This window comes from Oryzias melastigma, linkage group LG14 (genome assembly GCF_002922805.2).
Source record: "Oryzias melastigma strain HK-1 linkage group LG14, ASM292280v2, whole genome shotgun sequence".
In the NCBI taxonomy this organism is placed as follows: domain Eukaryota; kingdom Metazoa; phylum Chordata; class Actinopteri; order Beloniformes; family Adrianichthyidae; genus Oryzias; species Oryzias melastigma.
Genome location: NC_050525.1, coordinates 17,855,637 through 17,875,282, shown reverse-complemented (window position 1 = coordinate 17,875,282; position 19,646 = coordinate 17,855,637). Strand labels below are relative to the sequence as shown.

General features: G+C 38.8%; 1 protein-coding gene across 1 annotated transcript; it reads right to left on the bottom strand.

Annotated features, from left to right (window-relative positions):
• Nucleotides 1-724: 724 nt before the first annotated feature.
• On the bottom strand, nt 725-19,144 carry LOC112143076 (serine/threonine-protein kinase TAO1). Its single transcript, XM_024266835.2, has 21 exons — nt 18,589-19,144; nt 11,684-11,942; nt 11,282-11,353; nt 10,640-10,741; nt 10,515-10,560; nt 10,333-10,429; nt 10,133-10,246; nt 9,720-9,811; nt 9,548-9,641; nt 8,650-8,731; nt 7,860-8,027; nt 7,471-7,677; nt 6,428-6,562; nt 6,093-6,329; nt 5,872-6,000; nt 5,582-5,665; nt 5,364-5,483; nt 5,037-5,276; nt 4,742-4,954; nt 3,837-4,019; nt 725-3,761 (listed from the first exon to the last, which is right to left on the bottom strand). Exons 2-21 carry the CDS (start codon nt 11,813-11,815, stop codon nt 3,252-3,254), a joined length of 3,057 nt encoding a protein of 1,018 aa, XP_024122603.1. The 5' UTR covers nt 11,816-11,942; nt 18,589-19,144; the 3' UTR covers nt 725-3,251.
• Between the last annotated feature and the right edge of the window lie 502 nt (nt 19,145-19,646).

Here is a 19,646-nt window from a genome sequence, read left to right as displayed (position 1 = left end):
ATGGCTTCACTTTTCTCCTTTACAATCTACTGGAATGATGTTGATTGTGTTAACAAATTAAAAATTTACAGTAAATTAAAGAGTATAAACACTGGAGCTCCAATGTTAAAGGGTTAAAGTCTTTATTTTGCTTTTTGTTGGAGGTCAGGGGTCAGCAACCTGCGGCTCCAGCGCGCTTTTACCCCTCCATTGTGGCTCTCTTATCAAAGAAAAAAATGCTTTTTTCAATTTTTAAAACTAAATGTAAGGCGCAAAGTAACCAACTAGTTGACAAACAGTTGAAAGACAGTAAATATCACAAGTCAAACTAAAACATTGATCAGATTTTGGGCACTGTGTACCATGGAAAATTAATTGGGAGTCAGAAAACACAAGATTATAAGACGGGTTTTCTATTTTTTAAACACATTCAAATATTTAAGTTTGCCTTTATTGTTGGAGAAATACAGTAAATCACTTAATTAGCTCTGATTTATTTTTTTTATTTGGATTTTTCTATTTTTGATCTACCAAAAACTGTTTGTTTTTTAATCACTGCTGACATTAAATTACCTACTAAAACATTAGCAGCTTTGAGCTAATTCTATGTGACACAAGGTGTCTTTTATTTTGAAAGGAAATTGTATTAACCTCTGTCAAAACTTAGTAACTGTTTCATATTTTAAATAAAATATATTTTATATTTACGAAGATGTTCCGGACACAAAAATACAGCGAGACGGTGAAATATTAAAATTACTTTATTACAGATGATTTTTTTTGTATCCAGTAGCCCTCTTCAAAGAAAAAAAATAGTAATTACAAACAAAATATTACATTTATCCCCTAAACTTTGCCTCTGCATTTACTTTATACACGTTAAATCACTTTATCATCTGAAGGAATATCTGCTTTAATCTGCTATGAGACATTCTGTTTTTGCACAATCTATACAGTTTAATACAGATCTCTGAACCAGGGAGATTAAAACAGCAAGATCCACATATTGACAGGAGAGATAAAAAGAAATACTGATAAACAGACTGTACAGAGACTTGACCCTGCCTCCCGCCTTCCTGTCAGCCCGAGGCCGCCACTCTGTCACACTGAGAGGGGGGGCATCACAGTAGACTCTTTCATCTGGTCAGCTACTTGTGCAATCAGTGCAACTGATCCAGTTGTGAGTGACCAAAGTCTAAAGCTAGACTCAACCCCGCAAAAAAAAAAAAAAAAAAAAAAAAAAACACCTGCGAGTTTTAGTAAACATGAGGTCTAAAACTGTGTTGCTCACTTGGCCCTCTGCAGACGAAAGCTAGAAAATAAAAGGAGGAAATTATGGAGAAAAAAGAAGCTGGAGAAGAGGTGGATAAAAGATGCCGAGTGCAGCAGCGTCTGGATGAAGAAAACCTGCACAATCGTGGTTGCTTCTCTTCCTAAAGGCAGAAACATCCAAATCTGAGACACAGTACTTGGGGAAAAAAGGAGGCCGATTGTTAAATAAATCAGGAATAAAAACTAAAATCTTTTGCTTCTCATTTTTGTAACAGCTGTTAAAAAGTTGAATCCAAAATTGCATCAGATTTTCTGCAAATTTTCCAGATCAATTCTTTCTCCACACTTGCAAAACCTTCACCTTCTGCCTGAGGGTCCTTAAAAAAACAAACAAAAAACTGAAGATCCTGAACAGACGCCGGGTCTGCACCGAGTACAATTAATGTCAGTAAAATATAGTCGATGCTAAAAAGCAACGACTAACTAAATACTTCGAAATGTGCAAAATTATTCTCCTACGCGAACACAAATGTTGCCACTTTCAAGGCGCTCTGACCTAGCGTTGTGTCGTCCATCACGACAGAATATCTGTAACAAGTTTCCGAACTCGCAGCTGCAAATGGGCCAGTGAAAACTCGGAAGCCAGCGCTCGTCTGAAACCCCGACGTTGTGCCCTCGTTGCAAGATAAATGTCTTTGATTTGTCGATAAGATTTCCACATCTTCAAACTATACAAATATTCACACGTTGGCTGTACATTCCAGCTCCGAGCAAACGATGCAGCGTTTCCGCACAATAAGACCGCACTTCTCTACAATCCTCTTTTTTTAAAGATTTACATAATAACTCACATCTACTTGTTTTTTTTTTTTTTCATCTTTTGTTGTATTTTTTTAATTAAAGAGCTCTTTTGCAGTAGATTAGGAAGAGGCCGAAACAACTTCAAAAGGAAAGGCGGGGGGGGTTACAAGGGCCCGGTGGTGGTGGTGGAGGGGGGGTGAGGCAGAGCGGGCTGTCAGAGCAGGGAAGGTCGCAGGGGCACGGCGGCAGAGACCACAGCATCACCTCTCATCCATCCTCTGAAGACGTTCGGCCGCTGCCCACCAGCAGAGGGCGCCAGCAGCTCTCCCGCCTCTGCTTTAAGAGCCAAAGTTCTAATGTTTACATTTTAATTGCACATGCATCCACCAGCCAAGTTTACAAAACTGTGGATTTACTGTATGTATATGTGTTTGGATTAAGGTGTGTGAGAGGCTGTGCTTAAGTGCAGCTCGCTGTCACAACAAGCTCTATTTGCGGCCAGCAGGCTTTTTTTTTATTTTATTTTAGTGTTTTTCAACCCACTGTATTACAAAACACTGCCAAATTAGATCAACGACAATAAACAAGTGACGGTTTTGAGGGCGAAGGGCTGTGGAAACCCCAGATCTGAACTAATAAAGCTGAGCATGCAGAAAAAATGAAAAAAAATCAAATATTACTTGGCCTTCTGACAATACTTGACCCAAACACGGCAGCAAATGTTGGCATCAACAGTTAAGTCCAGCTATTGCTATCTTAGCAGCTTCATTCAATGTACTTGCATAACTCCATCTGTTATTTAAACATCATATTTGAAGGGAACACTCGTCCTATAGCTGTGAAGTGATCATTATATGTTGGTATTTGCTCTTGTCGTCTCCTTTTGGCTGCGAGTGGCTTCATAATTACACCTCACTGGTTTCTACAACACCAAATATCCACTTTTCAGAAAAAAACAATAAAATAACGGCAAACCACTCCACTGTTTAATGTCACTAAAGGGTTTATGGCGATGCAGACTCACATCTTTGTGTTTCAATGACACGACTGTAGTGTGGCACACTGCAAATGGCTCTCAGCTAGCTTGGATTAGTGTCTGGGTTTCCACAGATGCCGCCGGCTTTACGGACGAGAAGGTCGGCGTGGATGCGTTATGGGATGCCTCGGAGGCGACCCCCCGTCTCCTGTGAGTGTGTGCTCTACGTGTATGACAGGTGCGATCCGTTGGAGATCTGAGAGGTGATGCTGGCGCTCCTGCTCATGCCCTGTTCACTCCTCCCCCCCGATGACGTCCTCCTCATAGCCTGTGGGCTGTTCCTCACCCCCCCTGTGCTGCCCTGGCTGACCCTCTGACTCCCTCCTACGGGGTTGTGGAGGCTCCAAGGCGGCGGGCCCCCGGCGAGCATGGGGTGACCCCAGGGCTGCTGCGAGCTGGAGCTCCCCTGGTGGTGATGACTGTGCTGGCTGCCTCCGCCCCCACCGCCGCCGCCTCCGGACCAGTGGCCGCCCCCCTGAGGGCCGGAGCCTCCGCCGCCTCCTCCGCCCCAGCCTCCCTGGGAATCGGGAGCCAGGTTAGTCAGAACCATGTTGCTGAAACCCAGCCGCAGGGACTCCGAGTCGAAAGCCTCGATTTCTCGGGCCTGGCGTTCCAGCAGCGAGCGGATTCGCTCTAAGCGCTCGTTTTGCAGGGAGAGCATTTCCTCCTCGATCTGAAGAGAAAAACAAATGCGTCTTAAATGTGTAGCAGTTTGTTTGAAGCTTTACGCATCTGAGGCCGACCATACCTTCTGCTCCAGCAGAGCCCGCCGCAGAGAGACCCTCTGCTCCAGCTCCCTCCTCTCCTTCTCATGCTGCGCGTCCGTCTGCATCTTGATCTTGCTCTGGTAAGCGTTGAGCAGCTCCAGCTCCTGCTGCAGCTGCATGTCCAGAACCTGACCCTCACCCTCCTGAGCCTCATCCAGCCGCAGCTAAAGGCAGGTCGAAGAGGGAAGAACATGAGAAGACCAGGGTTTTATCAACTCCATCATGTTTTCTTTTTTTTTTTTAAACATTGGTTAGAAAAACATTTACTGAAGAATAGAAGGGCTTCGTTATTTGATATTTCAAAGATTTATTTATTGTGTTTTGTTCAGTCTTTATGTGATTAGGCAACCGCTTTTTTTCAAAAATTAAAGACAAAAAAAATCAGGTAAGCATAAAAATAATCAACTAGGTTTAAAATAAGCTTTAAATAAACATTAAAAAATATATTAAGAAGTAAAGAAAATGTATAGTTTGACAAATCTTCGATTCATTTTTAGGGGTTTTAATGACAAAGATTTTTAAAAAGACAAAAAAATCTAAAATGTGTTTTATTTTTGTTCCATTTCAAATGTAATGATTATTTTTATAAGCTTTCAAAAGGATTAAAATAAATTATATAGTAAAGAAAAATTTTGACAAACTTTTCGTTCATTTTTTAGGGGGTTTCAATGTGAAAACAAATAAAATAAAATAAAAATTGTTTAATTTTTTTCTATTTCAAATCCAATCGTTCATTTTATATATTTTTTAATGAAATCTGTTAGAATAGAACATGTAAATCCACTCTCTCATAGCTTCAATTTTTTTGCACATTTTCTTCATTTAACATTGATTTTTTCATTTCTGTTTTTCTCCATGTATGTTTCAGACCTCCCCGTGTACTCACCGCCTGCGTGGAGAGCATTTCATTGATGGAGTGGTCGTACTGCTCAGCCAGGATGGCCAGCTTCCTCTTCTGCTCCTCCTTTAGTCTCTTCAGCACAGCCTTGTGTTCAGACTTGGGCGTCGTCTCCAGAAGATGGTTCTTGAGAGCCTTGTACTGCCGCCTCTGGGTTTTACACGTCTCCTGACACTGCTTCTTGATCTGAAGCTCCTTGGACTGAATGAGGAACCAAAGCAGGAGGATGTTGTGGATCAGCTGTGGAGACTTGCTCAGAAACGCGTTCGGTCGGCCGGTTTACCTTCAGGCTTTTGGGCTGCTGCCGGACCTCCATGGCATGCTTGCGCCTCAGCTCCCTCTTCCTCCTCCTGTTGTATTCATGCTGGTTGGTGAGCTCCGTCTCGTGCTGGGTTCGGATCAGGTCCGCCCGGGCCTTCTGGATGGTTGCCAGGTGTCTGAACTCCAGCTCCTGCATTGACTCGTGATGCCTGAGCAGCATGGCGTGCTCCAGGTCTTTCTGCGTTTGCCGTTTATTTAGCTCCTTAATGAAACACAGAAAGGACAAAAGAGGTGGGATGAGTTAAAAAAAATGTTTAAAAAAATTGGCTTCATTCCCCGTCCGATGTACCTCTCTGGCCAGATCCTGCTCCACGTTGTGTCTGGCGATGAGGATCCGGCGTTTGAAGCGCCTACACTCCAGCTCCAGATACTGCCTCTGTTTCCTTAGCAGGTTCGCCTCCTCCTCTGCCTGCAGTTTCACACATTCATGGTCACATTCAGAACGACTGGGACTGAATTAAGGTGACAACCGCTCTGTCAAATGAAAAAGCAAAGCAGGGTTCTCACCTGGAAGTGCTGGATGTTCTCCTTCTGTTTGGACAGCCACTCCTGCTTCTCTTTTTTGGGAGTTGATTGGTTCTCACTCAGCTCCTAGCACACAAGTATGAATCATATTGAAATGACAGTTTGAGCCACTTAAGCATTTCTGAGCATCAGGGAGTATAAGTACTAGGGATGACACAATTCTCACTTTAGAACCGAACCACATGTGACACCATTGAACCAAATCGTGGGCAAAATGAATATTTAAGAAAAAGCTATCAAAAGATTAATGTGTGCATGGTTTTGAGTGTTACCTCTTTGAGCTGCTCCTTCCGTAGTTTATACTCTCGCTTCTGTGACTCTAAGAAGCTGCTGAGCTCTTTCTTCTGCTGACCCTGGATGTGCTGCTGGAACTTCTTCTCATCATTTGCAAATGTCTTAACCTGGATGAGATTAAGTAAACAATAAATTATACAAGAAGCCTAAATAACCGGTAGTTCAGAATTTTGGCTTCAGTTTAGCGCTGTCCACATACATCTTTCTCCAGGGCTGCTTGGTGCTTTTTCAGGAGCTTCTCCATCTCCTGGGTGAAGTTGTTCCTCTGGCTCTCCAGCTCTTTGTCCAGCCTCAGCCTGTGCTCATCCATCTCCCCTTTCAACTTGTTCTCTAGCGCCATCAGGTGCTTCTGATGCTGCCGCCTCATGCGTTTGTACCCTGACATCTGCTCCCTGAGCTCCGAGTCCTGCTCATGTTCTTGTATTTCACGAGTCACCTGGAAGACACGGATCCGTTTAAATCACACCTTCCTTAGAGCATGTGCAGGAATAATGTTAATAAAGTTTCTATAATAAAGTAGTAGTTTGTTCTTACGAGTGACGCTGTGCGTATGGTGGCAAAGTGCTCTCTGTTGCGGTAGTGCTTTCTTGGGGCCTGAGCTGGTGCTGCCTGAGGCTCAGTGGGTTGACTGCTGGCGGCCTTCTCCCCCGAGAGACCCTCCTCTTCCTCCTGAAAGAAAACAACATGTTTTATTAAAACTTCAAAGTTGAACTATTTATAGAATTTATTATCTTTTCTTTTTATTAAAGAAATGCTGTCAAGCTTCTAGGGCTGCCACGATTAGTCGACTAATCGACTTTTAAAATAGTCAACGACTAATTTAATAGTCGATTAGTCGTTACTTTATATTATATGGAGTCAAAGTGTAGTAAAGTTGGAAGTTATAATGGCATTATGCTAGTTTTTTGGACTATTTTGGCATTTATTAAAGTTGTTTAAGCTATTTTGGAGTTGAGCTAATATTTCAGCTACATGATAGCTGTTTAAGCTAATTTAGGCTTTTTTTAAGGCTGTTTTGGAGTTGGGCTAATAATTGGAAGAAGATGAAAAAATTTCGTTGGATAAAGAGCGTATTTGTGATGAAAATAAGGGTTTGTATTGCCAAGAGTCTGGCGATACGAAGTGTATCACGATACAGGTCTTTCGATACGATACATATAACAATATATCCTAAGACCGCTCCACAACTATTTTTCACTTTTTTTTCTTTAAAGAGTATAACTTTGAAAGAAATATTTTAATGTGAATATCTCTTTCATTGTTTAAAAAAGAAAAAGTAAAATTGATTTTATTTAATGATGACAACATTGAGCGCTGCAGCTGTTTCTCACATACAAGTTGGTTTTAACAAAGTAAATTCACAGTTATATTTTAAATATATATATTAAATTTGAACACTTGTTAATATTGACTTGAAATAAATAATATGATTAACGTTCTCTGTCCTATTTGAAGCTCATCTTTAAAAATAAAGTAAAGTCTCTAATAACAATATTTTAAACATTCTGATATTTCACGAGTAAAAAGTACTTATTTTTGTCCTTTTCTGTGTGTTAAGAGGTTTCGACTCCACCCACCGGTTTCAGGTGTATGACGGAGCTGTTGGACATGACGGTGCGATCTCCCTCCATCAGGTCCAGCTCGCTGCGGCTGTCCTGGGCCGCATCGTTCAGACTGTTGACGGAGCTGCTCTGTGAGCTGGCGCTGATGGACATGCTGGGGATGGACTGATTACTGCCCACACTGTTCACCGTTCCTGTCCGACCTCCACCCGACTCCAGGTCCTTGAGCGGAGCGGAAAGTATGCAGAAACAGACGGCAAAGAGGAGACGGACAGAGGGAACGAGGGAGCGCCCAAAGGAAACACACAGACATGCACAAAACCCAAAGAACTCCTCATTAATTCATCTACACAAACGGGAAAAAGCATTTCTAAATATTCATTAGTATGTGAACGTATACGCACTTCCTCTCCGTCATGTGCTTCTGCTGTGGGTCCATTGTGAGCCTCTGGAAGAAGGATCTTCTTCATTTTGCGGTACTGCAAGTTATCCAGCTCCCGAACGGCATCCTTGGTTCTCTGAATGAGATCCATCAGCACGGATTCTGGTCGCTCGCGTTGCAAAAAAGCATGCTGCAGCAAAGCATTATGGGAAGGAAGAAATGCACCATAAGGAACGGAAAAAGAAAATGTCCAAAACTCAGCGCTTTAGAGCAGAGGCTGTGACAGTATAGATCAAGACGTAAAACTAGATTGGTAGGTTGTAAGATATGTGACCAAAAAAAAAAAACAACTAAATACACGTTTGTCAGTTGTACACAAATTATAAACATTTTGAGTTCACTTGCGTAAAAAAAAAAAAAAAAAAATGGAGAAATTTTAATTTAGGTTCAAAGTTAAGCACTGTTTTGAAGCTTAGCATTTAAAGATGAAAAACAGTTTGGAGTGCCTCCATACCCCAAGGACGGTATCCATTAGCAACACACAGTCCATTAATGGACTAAGGGACAGCTGCTCAGTTAACCAACGGTGGGCCCAACACTACAGTGACTACATCTGGCTTCTTCAAACACAAAATATCCACATCGGCTATCTTTGTTTGGATGTGTGTGTTGGCATGTGTGTGAAAGCAAAGGATTAATGAGTCAAAATAGAAGCTCTTGGGGTCAAAAGATCAAACATCAAAGAGATTTAACACCAATCCCCCATTTTAACACGCGGTTTATGTGTAGCCATGAACCTCGCGTGTACTTACACCCAACATGTCGTCAGAGTGTGGTCTGTCCTGGGGGATTTTTTGAAGGCAAGAATCGACGAAGTTTCTAAAGTAATCCGACCTGGAACACAAATGATTAAGGGTGAAAATGAGCTGCGAATGTTGGACTACAACATGAGACCTCTAATAACATGGAGTTGAAATGTTTACACGAGTTCCTCAACTTCACTTTGGTACAAGGGATTTTGATAACAACGTAACCTCATGGTGACCAAGTTATTCCACACAAAGGGTATTTGATCACTTCAACAGATTTTGCTTAATATGTGCTGGATCTATTTGACCAAACAGAATTGGACCAAAAACTCCTCTTTCATTAAAGTTCGCAGATCGCAAAATTTTGAGAAACATCTAAGAAGAAGCTGTTTGATCAGCAAACTCCATCCCATGATCCCACAATGCTCAGATTAGTCACGACTATGTCTACTATTAAAACAGACAATTAATTTAATAGTTGTTCTTTTTTTTTTTATCTCAAACTATGATGTGCGCTCTCTAATGCTGCATCCGCCATTGTCTTTGCCACTCATGCACAGTGGTGCTAATGTGGGTCAGTAGTGATGTCAGAAGAAGTTGTAGGAAGACTCAGATACCTTAACAACCCGCCAACAGATTTAATAAACTCTTGTCCCAATTGTCTGTATTTTTTTGTTAGCATATAGCTAAAACACTTCAAGTTTAAAGCTAATGATGGTTAAAGATGTGTTTTTAACATTCAATTTACGCATGATTCGATTAGTCAACTAATCAAAAAAATAATCGGTGATAAGTTAACTATCAAAATAGTCATTTGGGGAAATCCTAATTCAAATCCTTTTTGTTCATGTGGTGTATTTGGATGCTGAAGTACTACAGATGAGTGAGAGAGACACCTTACCAGTCACTGGATTGCAGCGTGGGACTCTCATTCTGCGCTATGTGGTATAAGGCACTCATTGCATTCATGTTAAACAAAGGAGGCTTCCTCTCAGCTGCAACAGAAACAATAAGAAAGTCTTATTGGCCGACAGACTAACAGGTGACTTTCTCAAAAACAAGCAAACACCTACCTAATTCTATACAGGTGATCCCTAAGGACCAGACATCCACCTTCCCGTCATACTGGCCTTCATCCATAGCTAGAATCACTTCTGGGGCCATCCTGAATGACAATTGAATGAGAAAATATAAACACAAACAGAATATAATGAAAAATGTGTTTTCCTTCATGTTTTCTTCAACATATTTCAAATCTGTTCCCTAAATTTGGTTCTTCTCTTTACTTTTTTTTCCTTAATGCATAACTGATGTCTACATTTGTTAGGAGTAATTAAGTATTTTTTATTTAATGTCAATTAATTAAAAAGGAAGGTTTTCAAAGCCTCTAAAAAGTCAAATGCTACTTTTCATCTGTATTAAAATTTAAAAAAGTCCTATCTGAATGTCTTCTTCGAGCCAACACAGCATTGTACTCATCACTTACCAATATGGCGTTCCCACAAAAGAGTTGGCAGGCGATGCGATGGAGGCAGAGCCGAAGTCTGCCAGTTTAACCTGGCCAGGCTCAGTTAGCAGGACGTTTCCTGCCTTCACATCCCTAAAAACAAAAAAGGAGCTGATCACCAAAGAATCTAAACATATTTTTTTTTGGGTTGGTGTCTCTTAATATACTATATCTCTTACCTATGGATCATGTTGTGGGAGTGAAGGTAGGCCAGACCCTGCAGAGCACCATGTGTGATGGCAGCTATCTCAACCTCTTGCAGAGGTTTTTTGTGAACTGCGTGAGCGAGGAGAGTTTAGCGGAGAAATCAGCATCAGGGCGAACAAAGATCAATGTTTTGTTTTGTTTTTTTGTAGCTCACCTTCAAGAAGGTCAGAGGCGGAGCCAAGACAATACTCCATTACCAACTAAAAGGAACAAAAAGATTGTAATAAAACCCTACATTATACACTAATAATCAGTGTGTGGATAAAAGGGGAGGCTTACCCATGCTGTGTGCTCACGAAGGTAACAGCCTTTATATTCTATACTGTTGGGGTGACGAATCCTCTGAAGAAACTTTACCTCCTTTATGATGTCCTGCCATTTCTTTAGGGAACCAAAAAAATTATATGAAGCTATTAATGTTGTTCGCCTTCAGAAAAAATGTCAAAACCATTAGAGCCACACTGAAAGTTCAATGACTTTAAAAAAGAAACACAATCTTAAATGTATTATTATATTCTTTTATATTTGATAAAGGAAACCTGATTTAACATAAAACATAAATAAAACTGGACTACCTTGTTTTCTTGGAAAAAGCAACCTTAATTTTTTAAATCCATACATTGATTTTCTCTTACAGCAATTTCCTGTTCACATAAAAAGTCACAATTTTAATAATTTGTTCAGTTTTGAATTAGAAGAAACATCCATCTATATAGACAGATATCAAATTTAGAATGGAAAATTAAAAAAAAAAGTATAATATAATAGTATTCTTTGGGTAAATCAAATCGAATCACTTAATAACCTTTAAAAATGTTATTTCTTTACACTAGGGTCTGACCATGTGTTTTCTACTATGCCTGGTCGTTCTACTTTTCTGTGTTTATTTTTGTGATGCAAATGCAAACACCGGCGTCTCACCTCATTAGACTGTTTGCCACTGTAGGACATCTTTTTAATTGCCACCACCTCATTTGTGCGCACATCCCATGCCTGGAAAACACAGGGTACATTGTTGGTGCACATTCCAACTATTGCATACATCTCATCACTGATGCATGTTTGCTGCATAACTGCAATGCAGGAAGTGTTTCAGAATTCCCGTCTGGAATTCCTTTTTATATTTGATCATTACATATTTTCTAGACAACAATTTTCTTTTGTAAAAAAGAAAATAATCCAATTAAAAAGCATTTTTGGGGTTAATTTGTTTTTAATTGATCCGTTTTCACTATGCAATGGTGACTCAGATAATAGTTTGATATCATCAGTGCATCGATTATATGTAATGTCTTTTGAGCAATAGTAAAGAAGTTGAATTACAAAATAGACGGCGCCAAAGCTGCCATGGCCGATCTCTCGGAGGTCGGAGAAGAGCTTCTCTGGATCCTCCTTGAAGAACAGCTCAGCCACCTCTGGGTCCTTCAGGCTTCCTGCCCTTACAGAGGAGGGCATCCTGGTTTCTGTAGTCCCTTATCACCCACACACAGGTGACGGGACTATCTGTGCGCTGAGCCGAACAGCAGCAGCAGTGGACTCATTTGCAGGAGTGGATGAGTCTGAGAAGCCAGCACACGGACGCCTGACGGACAGACAAAGATCAGCGTTAGCAACGTCCAGATGACAGACGCGGATCTTTAGCAGAAGAAAAATATAATATAAAAGGTTGTAATAGTCGGTTGGTGTCATGCTTAGCCTGAAACAACAAAGTAGCATTTTGACAATGACATTTTTTCTCTTACTTAAATTGACTTTTGAATCACTTTTCATGAAACGATTGTATTTTGAAATTCAAATAAGGAAAAATAAATATAAGAGGAAACTTAGCACATCAAAAATGTATCTTCTTTTTCTTTCCTGACAGTCCTGGCTGTAAAACTACAAGCTAAAAAGAGGTTCAAGCCCAACTTCAAATACCTATTTTGCATTTGGAGGAAACGACAACAACACACCTTTAAAATGACAATTAACAATATGTATTTTTTTAATTGAGAGGACATCAAGTGTGGAAAAAAGAGAAGAATACCTTTAAACTCTTATAAATGATTCAACTAGATCATAAACACAACAAGAGTAAACAAATCAGTAAATTAAAGAATTTTGGCCTATTCTGTATCACTGAAAACTGGCTATATAATTTAATTGCATATCTGATTGTCAACAAATTGCTTTAGAAATTACAGCAGATCTATAAGCAACAGACCAGGTCAATGCAAACAATCCAGTTTGAAGATTGATTTTTTTTTTTGTGTCCCTTGCTAGACAGCGGCCCTCGGGAGGAAGGGCTGAACTCCACCGGATAATCAATATGTATGTAGGTTGCACTGTATCCCAGATTAATCATTTTTGTTGAGGATAATTTGCCTAAAATGAGCACAAACTGCCCTTAGTAGGTGTAAAAACAAACTGTTATGCTTGTATTTTAACAACACATTGCATTTGATCTCAACATAAAAACAATGTTGTGTGGGTTTAAGGATATAAAGGGTTAAAAATGCTGTATATGGGTTTACAAAAACTGTATTTTTAAGTAGATGTGAGGTTAAAATTTGACTTGTGTATCCGGTTCTCTTATCTTATGTCCAATATGCAGGAACAACTTAAATCCACAAGGATTTAATTTTTTTTCTACTTTTTTTTCCACTTTTACAGAGAAATTAGTTTACCTTTTCAGTTCTGCCCACAGAATTTTCATAGGAGCGGCGCATTAACCCCAAAACCCAAACAGATGACGATCTTCCACATTATGACAGATTACCAGTTCCTATCAAGATTGCTAATTGAGAAATGAGAAAATTACAATAAAAACCAAACACCTCATATATAACAAATTGGAAATTTAAAAAGAACAACTAAATCTTTTTTATTTTGATAAATGGACCTAAAAAGATGCAAGTTTCAGAGACAAGCAGCCATAAAGACACAACTGTATCCTAAAATACTTTAAAAGAAATATAACATTTGAATATTTGCTTTTATTTTGACACCTTTAATATATATATATTTCTAAGAGTTAGAAACCTCCACAGCATTACATGCTAAAGTTTGAAGTGCATTGTGGGTAACAGACTAAAAAAAACATGCATTTAATTTATTGCAGGAAAACCAGAAAATCACAGCTTAAGCTTCAAAAATCAACCTTTTTTTCTACAGTTTCAAAAGTGCTTTAGACACATTTTTACTTCACCAACACAGCGAACACGACAAGTCAGAGCAGAGAAAGCGTAGGAGGAAATCATGGACCAACAAAAACAGTCAACAATATTAAAAAGAACCCACCAAAAAAAAAAACAACAACACGTCTCCATTTAAAAAAAAAATCCATCTCTTCACTTGCAACCTAAAGTCTATCCGCAAACAAAGCACGTCGTCTTTCTGTCAAAAAGTGACACGGTGAGAAGAAAATACACAACATGTGGGATGTTCAAAGCTATTGACCTTTTTTTTCCTTACAGAGTTGTTCTCCGTGAATGTGCTGTGAGCAACACGCACGTTGCATAAATGTGATGTCTTACTAATAAATGGAAAGTGATAAACAAAGATATAACACCTCACTCAGCTCTTAAGGGAATTTGATTTTAGCTAAAAGGAAAGACACAAAAAGTGATAGAAAAAAGGTAATAACATATTTACATTCTCATTAATTTCAGCATTTATTGATAATTAAAAAAATAAATACAATGTAGTAAAGCTGGTAATATAAACATGTCTTGAGCTGCAGGCTAAAAAAGAAGCGATCCTAAAAGGTCGTCATCTCCCAGAAGGCCTTGCAGGTGTAAGCCACCTGAGCTACATAGCTTTAAAAGGGTATTTTGAAAATCCTTATAAATTATTGTCATATTATTTTTGCTAGTTTTCTTCAGTTTTGATCAATATGGTGCCTAATTAATAAATTTAAAGCCACATGTGTGACATTTACTATTATGTATCCCAGAAAAAATAATCTATCCAGTATCTGTGACAATAAAATGTATTAATTAAAAAACATATAATTAAAAAAGGATGCATCCTACATATTTTTAAAAGGAGAGGCTCATAAATATTAAGCCGTGGTTTTAACGTGGTTTAAAATTTCTGTGGTGATGATATGTGGTCAAGATACTAACATAGTGCTGAATGGACTAAATATTTTATAGACAGCTAGTTAGAGATGTACTAGTAAGAATACAGTCTTGAAGAAATTTCAATTAATCTTAAATAAAAAAAAATTCTCTGCATTGACTTTAGTTGTGATGATTAATCGACTTATAATAAATCATTTCAAATGTAGAATTATGATTTAAAAAAAATGCCATCACTTGTGAATTTCTGACATTAGCCTTGCACCTCATTGTAAAAATACAATGACAAATTCCTCGGCGTGTCTCTCACACATTCCATGAAACGGAGGACTGAACACAGAGTCACAAGACTAAATCTGGAAGAGATGAGCCGGACTGCAGACTACGTCTGCATGTGCACTGTGTAGAGGGAAGAAGAGGGAAAAAAAAGAAGTGTTTTGTGCTTGAGAAAATGGATTTGCTCTTGTTGGATTATGTGAATTGATTTCCTCTGCACTGTAATACAAGCAGAAGGCCTAATGAAGAAGCATCCAAATGCAGGGCAACCAAAGGTGTGGCAAAGAGGACGACCAGATAGAAATGGAACAGGGTGATAAATAATCAATATCGATTCGTACAGTGAATTCCATCTTGGGTGCGCGTGACAGAGAGAAGAGAAGCCAGGGGCAATCCTGCTTATGGAAAGTCAAGACAATATAGAGAGGAACTGAGCACTTTAAAGATTTAGAAGAAGCTGGATAAAAACACTGCCTGGAACATCTCTGAGCACTATATCAAATAGCAGCATCCTTCCAGATGCAGTAAGATCTGCAGGAAACTGAGGAGAATGCAAGATGGACCCACCTGAACTGAAGTCGTGCACGAAAATGAAGCTATCAAACAGAAATCCTTATTCCGTGATGTCCACTCTTCATTTCCCTTTTACAATATATGTCTAAATATTTAATTTTTCCTAAAATGTTTAAAACAAAAATGCCAAAACTAGTATGATGGTAAAAACATCCAACAGGTTTAACGGATTCGCATCAAATTCCTTAAATTAAGATTCTAAAGGTTATGACGCCATCCGATTTACAATTCCATTCAATATCACTCTATTCTTTTAACTTTAATTCCCCTTTTCCACATAAATGGTGATTTCACCTAAACTGTGGACCCTTCATTACTATGAGTGTAAAATCTAACATTAAACAAAAACAGAAAATCTATACAAGATTTTTTTTTTTTTGCAACAAAACCAATGAAACAACATGATCTTAAAATGTATTTCCCAAATTAATTGACAACTTTATAAGCATCGGATTACATTTGTGAAATGCAAAATATAAAGAAACAATGCAGCATCATCTCTTATTGCACACAGGAAATGTTACTTTAACCAAAACAAATGCTCGCATCTAAATAAATTATATCCTAATATATCTATTCCTATAAAAATAAAAAAGGACAGAGGAATGAGGGGTATCCACTGTTCAGTTACAAAGCAAACTGCCTCTACTGAATTCCAGCAACAACTCATTCCATTTCCTGGTGTCGCACAGATAATGGTGATGGGGAGGACTAAAAGTGACCAACCACTAAGAGGATTTAAACCACCCCATTTCTCTCACAAAGCTCCATTAACTCTCCTGTTGACATAAATGTCATAACGCGGCTCACATCAACAATGTTGTCGTTTTGGTTGACAAAATTGTGCGCACAAATAGATAAGAATTCCAAGTAAAGTGTATTTTAGATTTAGAATCCAAAACATCAGTAACAAAATAATGTAATTTATAGAGAATATGTCCTCTTGTCTGAACATTTGTTTTTTTTTTTTTGCCATGTCATAACTGTAGAGAAAATCAAAATGTGAGATAAGAATCATAAATAAAATCACAGAACCAAGGTAGAGAAGTGTAGTCTTTATTTATTTATTTATTTATGTATTTTGAAGGTGAAAGGCTGACTGTTTTTTTGGCAACCACCTACAGCCGTGAGTCGCAGTGCTGCATTAATCATCCCAACCTCCTGCACTACGTTCGTATTGATTAATTAGTAAACACTGGTTATAACAGCTGTCAAACACACTGCAGAATGATCGGTAAAGCACTCCACGTCAGGTATGTGCCCCCGGCTTTCTGATGCATAAAGTTGTTAACATGGCAGTCTTCCTTTTGTTTTTGTTTTTTTTTAGTACATAACCATACAAAGCTATTTTCTATCTTTATCTTATATGGTCGAAATATGCGTTTTTTTTGGTTGCATTAATTAAATTTAATCCATTTAATTTGATTTTAAACATCACAAATAGCCTGAATTAAAGAAATGCACAAAGAAAAACATTTGTTTACTATCACTTTTAATAAATCACAACCACATGACCTTATGCTGGGTTTCCAGATGACTAAACTTTCCTATTTAAGAAATCTCTAGTTTCAGAAAAAAATGTGCAAATAAAAATACATGCTTTGTTCAACAACAGGCGATGCCACACATACTGAACAGTAGTCGAAGACTAATCAACTATTAAAATAGTCGACAACTAGTTTAATAGTCGATACTTTATATTATATGGAGTCAGAGCGTAGTAAAGTGTAAAGTTATAATGGCATTATTCTAGCTTTTTGGTATTTATTAAGGATTTTTAGGCTATTTTGAAGTTTAGCTATTTTTTCAGCTATCTGTTTTGGCTAACTTGGGCTTTTTTCCATTTTTAGGCTAATTTGGCATTAAGTTAATATTTTAGCTGGCTTTCAGCTTCAGACATTTTAAGTATCAATTTCAGCTGACAGAATGCACACGAGCATTATTGCAGGTAATGCTATATTTATGTAGTTTTTAGTGAGGTTAAAGCTAATGATGGTTAAGATGTGTGCTTTACATCCAATTAGTCGACTATTAAAATAATCGTTTATGGCAGCACTACTGAACAGCATATACAAAGTCACATTTTAAGGATCACCCTGTGACACCCAACACTTTTTCTTTTTTGTTGTTGTCGTTGTAGTGGAGCCACTTCAATAGCTAAATCTAGTATGATGTTCTATACTCAGCTTTGGCTGATATAGAATTAAAAAAAACAAAGGCTGTAGAGGCTCCTCCTACTTTGTGATGATCAGGCAATAAAAACTGCATAACTCCCATCACCAGCTAGCAAGTTGTTGTCTCTGGATGCTTTGTTGCAATGATGCAAATGCAAATGCAGCACGAGTTACATGAGACTGAGAATAATGTCAATTTTTATGAATTGGAGTCAAATCCAGTGGGGCTGTGTACATGTGGGGTCGAGTTAAAACGCGTTTTTATGTCGTGTTAAGTCCGCAACACAACTCGGATGCTATTCATGGCGATTTTCTTAATACGTGGTGTAAGTTAAACGGCCAGTTAAGCCAAGCCGAGGGGTAGCTTGATGAGAGGTAGCCGCTGTTACGCAATATCAACACGGAAAGCTGAGGAATGCGACTCAATGCACAAAAAAAGGGTGATCGGCCACCGATGAGGCTTCACGACCCCCTAGACAAAACAGACGACAACACTTGAAGGCTATAACCTTCTCTGGTTCGTGATGCTTGAAAGAAAAACACAACACAGCGCTACCAAACTTAAAGTGCAGCATACATTAGAACCACCGATTGATGCCATTCATCGTCGGACAGATATGCGTCCGTTCGGTGTGTAAATAACCCATATGGATGTCAAAACTCCCCAAACAGCACAAAAAGCAGAGCTTGTCATAACGTTTGGGGCTCACAACACACGAAAACAAAACCGAGGGAGTGGCACTGCTTGCCACGATAGTTGCATAAAGCAGATTAGCAAGCTAACATATTAAGCTAACTCGCCTTCGCTAAAGCAAACCGTCTCCTTTATTTACACATTTCTACTCCTAAATGTTGGTATTTAGACACACTTTTCGTGTATGTGTGTTGAACTTGCTATATTGGCGTTCAAAACGAACGTACATGTGATAATAACAAACACTGCATTGAGGCTCCTGACTGAAATATCTGATTGACTGTACAAGTTGTGACAGTAACTTCAGGTTGGAAGGAGAATAGCAATAAATCTGTCTAGCTAGCTCAGTGAGCTTAAAATGTTAAAACCAAGCTCCTATTTAGCGGAGCAGAGAGCGAACGTGCCACTCCGAAAATGTTAGCAAGAAGCTAAAGTTGACGATCAACTCACCTGACAAAAGGGCATCCGCACGGGTTGAGGAGAGGGGTTGTAAAGCCAGCAGCTGATTAAAACAGTCGCCCTGCTACAGCAGAGCCAGGTGGCTAAATCAGACAGGCAATGCGGTCCATAGAAATCAGTGTGAATTCGCTAGCTGTAAAAAAAAAAAAATTAGCAACGCTAATTCGCTATTCTAACTGCCCTACCCAAATACAGACGGAGTCACTGTTTTCAAGCCTTTCTCAATTGTTCCGTAAGATGTCAGCGTTTCACCTCATATATATATTTACAGGTTGGCAGCAGGAATAATAATAATAATAATAATAATTTACATCAGTGCGAGGTTAGCGACGGGCAAGCCCGAACTGTCACATCGAGCTTGCTCCCAGGCAAACTACTGGCCAGCTAGCTAGTAGCCGTTAGCGCTTAGCAGCAAGCAAGCAAAGTTTCTCTCTTCAGATAGGCAGTTCCTCAAAAATGGCGGCGAAGCAAACAACCTCCCCTCAGTGAGAAGGAAGCAAACAAATCTTCCAAGAGGGGAAAAAAAGTCCGATGGAACGTGAAGATGCACACACCGGATTTTATTTTTTATTTTCTTGCACTACCATCGACTGTACATATATTTAATGATAAAAAATAATAATTAATTTACCCACAATATGAAGACTAATTTATTCAACTTCAGATAATATATATGGACAAGACGTCCACTCTGTTTTTTTTTTCAAGTGTCTGGTCATAAGCACTTTCTGTCACGGAGCCCCTAAACTGATTAACCGTTTGAGGCTTAATCTGGTCTCGGCTATAAATAGTCGTCGACTTGCTGTAACGTCAAAACTGTTTATATGGCTGAACATTATCAGGTAAAGGTAAACATAACAGGAATGCAGGCATTGCTGCTGTTCAAGGACAGTCTGTTTTCAACTATTTTAAAACAGTTTTAAATAAAATAATAATAATAAAATAATTTAGTGGAATAAATTGAGATTGGATCACAAATGTGAGGTTTAATTTCACACCAGATGTCACCTAATAATTATTACATAAATGTTCCAACACTTCCATGTTGT

Bases quoted from the DNA above. Each gene is read 5' to 3' on its own strand.
- LOC112143076 (XM_024266835.2), bottom strand. From the start codon at position 11,815: ATGCCCTCCTCTGTAAGGGCAGGAAGCCTGAAGGACCCAGAGGTGGCT. The intron at 11,354-11,683 runs GTAATTCAACTT...TGTGTTTTCCAG, and splicing joins GCTTTGGCGCCGTCTATTTT to GCATGGGATGTGCGCACAAA. The intron at 5,484-5,581 runs GTGAGAACCCTG...GTGAAACTGCAG, and splicing joins AGAACATCCAGCACTTCCAG to GCAGAGGAGGAGGCGAACCT.